General features: G+C 39.2%; 1 protein-coding gene across 1 annotated transcript; it reads right to left on the bottom strand.

The window, feature by feature from the left end:
- Positions 1–1,823: 1,823 nt before the first annotated feature.
- Positions 1,824–4,149, bottom strand: LOC149014587 (galactan beta-1,4-galactosyltransferase GALS1-like). Its single transcript, XM_089155104.1, has 2 exons — positions 2,862–4,149; positions 1,824–2,743 (listed from the first exon to the last, which is right to left on the bottom strand). The coding sequence occupies exons 1-2, from the start codon at positions 4,046–4,048 to the stop codon at positions 2,392–2,394; spliced, it is 1,539 nt and encodes a 512-aa protein (XP_089011230.1). The 5' UTR covers positions 4,049–4,149; the 3' UTR covers positions 1,824–2,391.
- Positions 4,150–5,922: the final 1,773 nt, after the last annotated feature.

Genomic DNA, 5,922 nt, shown 5'->3' with positions numbered 1-5,922 from the left:
ACAAGCAAACCTAGCCAAATACAAAGTTGCCTTAGCTACCACTACTCTATGTGTACAAGATTTCAAGAATTCTACCCAAACTTAACTACCTCTATATGTGCAAGACTTCAAAAATCAAACTTTAGCATAATACATCTTATCCATAAGTAGATTAGACTCAAAAGTTGCATTCGAACACATAAGAGACCATAGAAAAAAAATTTGAGGAAAACTCAAGTTTCGACAAAGTGAAAATGGGAAACCTAGATGAGAAACTGAGAAATTTCGAGAAAACTTAGGACTTTTTCGTGCAAATTTCGACATGAAGTTTCAACAAGTTTTAGAAAGTATTTTAAGGTAGAACTCTACATTTAAGCTAATTAAAGTATAAAGAACACATTGGTTGTATTTGTTAAAAAAATCAATGTAGATATTTCATTCAATATACATAATATTAATGTACAAGTGTTCGAGAAGTACACTATAAACTTAACTACTTAAGTACATGACATTCAATATATAATTTATAACTTCAAAACATCAAATACAAAATAATTGACAATAAAAATAAAGTACAACTTAGTGTCAAGAGTGGATCCATCATGTGAGCTGAGTAGTACTATGTATGTAACGTCATTTCTTCAAACCAACGAACATAGACATCCCATGACATTTTATGCATATGGTTGTCAATGTAATCGACAACTATAACTCTATAAGTCTGGTCTTTAACATGTCTAAGATAACCAGTCTGAAGGAATACGCAATTTGGATAGGGAAGTCCTAATGGAGGGGGTATTTGTCGTGGTATTTGGGGAAACATGAAAAAAACAAAAAAATTAAAATTTTGAAAAAGCTACGAAACTTGCAGGAGAAAGTCTTATGTTTCCATGAAATTTCTCAAATTTCCACGAAATTTCCCCAAGTTTTCACAAAATCTCACAGATTTCTAAGAAATTTCCCATGTTTCCTACGAAATTTATGATTTTTTTCCTCATAAACCAGCTGGTCTAGCTAGGTTGAACCAGGTTTTGACAAGTTTCGATAGGTTTCGAGGTTTCAACAAGTTTCGACGAAATTTCGATTGTTTCGATCGAAACTTAGGATTTTTTTTCGATCTCCTAGTTTTTCGTTTCGAGGTTCCCAAAATGAAAATTTTCGTAAGTTTCGATAGAATTTTGTTTTACATAAGAGACATAGTTCATTCAAACATAAATAGATAAATTGAGTAATTCAAACTCTAAAAATAAAGTCCAAGATTAATATTAAGCAAGAGTCTTGTTAATATATATTGTAATAAATCAAAAAGAAACAAATCACACAAATTACATTCTCCTAATCGTAGGTTATAGAGAACAATCTAACTCTCTTCCAATATCCAAAAATGTGTGGCATCTGACATTTACATTAGAGAAGCATCGAGTCTCTCCTTTTAATGAAGGCAATATTAATTAGTTATAACTTATTACGGTGGAACAACCACAGCTAGCTTTATTTACTTTTTTTTCTTTTGATTTTTATGGAAAAAGTCAAGAAAGGTCCAAAGCTACACCCTTTTCCAGCTAAGATCCAAATAAACAAAGCCATGATTGCATCACCTTCCATCAAATTAACGCCTCATGGCCCCAACTCTCACAGTCACAACTTCATTTCCTTCACCTTCCTCACCGGCCCCTACAAAATGCAATCCATATAACTTTCTCTTCACTCTTCTTTTTCTCTTTGAAGACTTCTCTCCACGCAACCATCCCAAATCCTCCACACATCTCACTATACATTTTGCTCCTTTCCAAACCCAGATGAGATTGCTGTAATTTTATTTTTACCGTATAGCGACGAATGTGAATCATATCTCCTGATAAAAAATACTCACTCTTTATCTTTTCAAAATATTACAACAACAAATTATGTGAATCTAACAAATAAAAAATATAAAAAAACAAAATCTAAATCCTAAAATCTTGTTTGAGGGTATAGACTATAGACAACTAAAAAAAGGAAAGAAAGAAAAAAAAAATATTACTACAACAGTAAAATAAAAGCAACGTTTTACAAAGAAAATCAATTAAATTAAGTTACTCAGTAGTAGCCCAGTAGGCCTGTCCTCTCTCTCTCTATGTCTCTCTATCTCTCTCTATCTCTCAAGTCTCATCTCAGGGGCCCACCCACCTTTTCTTTTCTGTCCTTTTCATTTCTATTCTATGAATGTTATCATGTCGACCACCGTCTTCACCAGTGCAGATATCAATAATACACCAAAGCACAGCATAGCAAAGCTCAGCTCTCAGATACCATACCCAACATGGGAGAAGCGGTGGCCACCGTTTGAAGGAATCTGATATTATTCTATATACCACCATCACATACCATGATGATATTGATCATGTTTTCTCCTTCCGCCACGTGTTGTTGTTATGAGAAGGAATGTACGGCTCCGATCGTTTTCTTCTCGTGCTCTTTGATGATTTTAACAAGCTTCTTCATGTTGTCGTCGAAGATGTAGGGAATCTTATCCACCCACGTGACCTTTCTCTTTTTATTCATCGGCACCAACTCTCTGCACAGTTCCCCTGGCACCGTTATCGTACTGTGATAATGGTAGTAACGGATTTTTGTCTCCGTCCTGTGAAGCGTTTTTCCGGCGACATTCTCCGACATGTGCACCCCCGTTGCGTAGGCATTCTTCGCCTGAATTGCATACTTCCTGTCTCTCCTGAATTTCGTTCGAGCGTCTTTGAATACCAACTTCTCGAACCCCCATTGCCTGAAAATAAAATTCAATTTAAACAATCAATTCTCCAATTAACTAAGCTAGATCCGATTAATTTCACTAAATTTACCATCTCAAACTAGCCACTGATGCATGCTAGCTAGCTACTTACTTGGAGTAATCCTGAACCGAATCATTGAGGCAGAGCTTGCTAGACATGGAATTCTGCTCGATGGTGAACTGGGTATAATCCGAAAACTCCAGCAAAACCGATTCTAATGTGTTTCCGGCGGGAAGATATATGTACTCATCCACATCGAAGAAAAATGTCCAGTTCGCAGCGTGTCGGTACCGGTGGAGACAATCGTTCACCACTAGAAACTGGTTATAGTAGTACCCATCGAACTCCTCCTGAGCTCTAATGTCCTGAAGCGTTACTCTCCCTGCTCGTATCCAAGGTTCCAGAACCGCCCTCACCGCCGGATTTACCCCGCCGGCGTCGTGGAAGACGAAATGGGAGCTGGGTCCGAAGAACCAAGTGTGGTAGGACATCCATTCCCGCATCCTGTCCGCGTTGAGGTTCCCATATAAGGAAGACCCACAGTAGAGATACTCGTACTTGTAGGGTGCCCGATACTTTGATTCGTCGTACGATCCTGGTTCTTCCTCCAGAGCCAGGATCTTCTCGTACTTTCTAGCCGATTCGCCGTAATAAGCGTTGAGCATGAGCTTACCACCGGCGTTGTCCTCGTTAGGGTTTACAGAGAAGGTACAGTTCACGACTACGGCCGTGTAAACCCTACCGTAGCCCCAATCTGGAAGCATTTTATAGGCCTTGGCTCTGATTGAAGGGGAAGATCGGTTGTTAGAGATCCACTCGCATTTGTACCAGGGACGGCCGAACACGTGAATTGGCTTGGAGGCCAGACCCACGACGGCGAATGTTCTGGGTCCGCCGCGATAAGCACCCATTTGGACGAACAGAGCTGCGGCGTTGCCGTAAGTTTGGAAGACACGCTTGTTAGGGTCGGCCGCCGCCTTCTTGGGTAGGGATGAATTTACAGTGAGGGAGGAATTTACAGTGAGGGAGGCGGAGGGCAGCAAATTTTTTCCATCCGACGAGTTGCTGCTAGAGGAGAAATTGGGGGTTGAGTTAAAGGAGAAATTAGTGGAAAAGATGGCGGCGGTGGCGGAGGAAGAACAGCGGCTGGTGATGTCGAGAAAGTTGTCATAGTAAGGCTGGAGATTCCAGATCATCATAACGACCGTGACCACCATCAATGTGGCCACCAGAGGTTTGATCTCGAAGCATACGGAGAACTTATCGGCGACGGACGCCGGTTGTTCTCCCTTTCTCATCTTGTTCCTTGGATCTCCACGAGTGAGAAGACCGGGGGGGAAGAGACGATGTGTTGTTGTTGTTCTTGTTGTTCTTGTTCTTGTTGACAAGAAAGGGAGTAAGTGTTATGTGTTTTTATATGGAATTTTAGCAATCAAATAGTAATACAGTTAAATAGTTTTGTAAATACAGAAAACGTAGGAATACAACAGAACTATGTAACATTCCTTGTCGTCCAGTTCACCGTTAGATGTAGAAATTAACTGACTGGTCAACCTTTTTCCCAGTGAGAAACCAAATGTCAAATTTGACACAAATAGAACGGAAATCGCGGATTCCTCAGTGTTTTCATGAAGAAATTTTGGTTAACTGACAAACCGAATGAACAAAACAAGTAACAAGATACTCAATAGCCGAATGAAAATGGAAATCAAGCTCAACATTCATCTCTTTTTAAGTATTAAACACTGGATTCGATCACCAAAAAATGGGAAAATATTCAATTCTAAAACCTGGACTGACCAGGCAACCAGTCCTCTCTCTTTTTTTTTTTCTTTCTTTTCTTCCTATAATTGGGCAACCAGTCAAATTGGAGTCATAAAAACAACACAGGTCAAGGGTGCCATTGCGAAAAACATTGAGACCCACCTTGATCAACAGAACCACACACGTAGGGCATGATACATTTAAAGTACATCAAAGCATATATACTTAACATATGGAGTCACCGCAACCTTAATTTCACAGAGGTAATGAAATTTATAAAGTCCTTATGGCAAACTAAGATGCAATAACTAATAAATATAGAACTATTCCCAAATATTTGATATTGTTGTTTCAAAATTCTACTTAATCGCTTAGTCAAGTGTACATGCTCGACTAGGTTGGTTGAGGAACGTCTCCGACGAGCAAGTTAGTCGAAAAAGCAAGTAGCAAATACACACCGTTTTTGCTTCAGTGCAGCAGTTGCACCTGCAGCCAACGGCTGAAGCAAAAGTTGTACTCTCACCTTAATCCAAGCTGTTTAATTCGACGGCGCAAATGTTGAATGGGTTTACGGTTGCCCATCTAGCCGTTGGCTGTAGGTGCAACCGCTGCGCCCAAGCGAAGCCCACTGTACAATTAGCTGGAGTGATTCTCTTTGGAAGAAAAACCAACCTCCCTTATAGCAAAGGTGTAGATATTTATAGTCATAGTTACCTTGGCAATATAGTAATTGAATTTGACCTGAACTTCATGATCAAATCTTCTCCATTAGAGGGAAGAAGTGTTTTACTCGTATGATGACAGTTGAGTTCAACCCGAACTCTAAGAGTAATCTACCCTTTCCAACTTGATTGGGATACTTACTACTAACTTCAAGGAAATCGAGCGTTGTTTAGTTGTTTCTTGGTTCATTTGTGGTCTGAGCATATCATGGTCGGACCGTCTTGGTTGGTCTTGTCGAAACTGGTCGATGACATAGATTGATAGATCAACAAAATCAAAATACGACCTGATGTCGACAAACAAACAAAAAATAATCAAAGAGGCTATGAGAGAAACCATCCTCAAGAAGAAATTCACCAAAATCAATGAAATTAACCCATTAGAGCCTTGTGGAGACCACATAAAGCCCATTAAAGAAACAAATATCTGTTTGTGGATAAAAATCAACAAAATCCAGAGGTTGACTCATTTACACAAGAGTAATCAAGTAACCAAGAAGAGAGTCATTAATCTGGTGGATCATCTATTGAAGTATGCTAGCTGGGGTGATTAAAAGCAGCCTTAATCAATGCACTGTCGATATATGGAAACAGAGTAAGCGGTTAATTAATGCATACATCCATTTTTTGGGCAAATTAATGCACACATACTTGAGGTTTGGTTTCAACACCAACCTGACCATGAG

The sequence above is a fragment of the Hakea prostrata genome, chromosome 5, assembly GCF_041222555.1.
Source record: "Hakea prostrata isolate BN-2017 chromosome 5, UWA_Hpros_2, whole genome shotgun sequence".
In the NCBI taxonomy this organism is placed as follows: domain Eukaryota; kingdom Viridiplantae; phylum Streptophyta; class Magnoliopsida; order Proteales; family Proteaceae; genus Hakea; species Hakea prostrata.
The sequence above is the reverse complement of the archived record's forward strand: the minus strand, read 5'-3'. Positions and strand labels throughout refer to the sequence as shown.

Coding starts and splice junctions, on each gene's coding strand:
- LOC149014587 (XM_089155104.1), bottom strand. CDS start 4,048: ATGAGAAAGGGAGAACAACCGGCGTCCGTCGCCGATAAGTTCTCCGTA. Junction 2,744..2,861: donor TCGGTTCAGGATTACTCCAA/GTAAGTAGCTAG, acceptor TTTTATTTTCAG/GCAATGGGGGTTCGAGAAGT.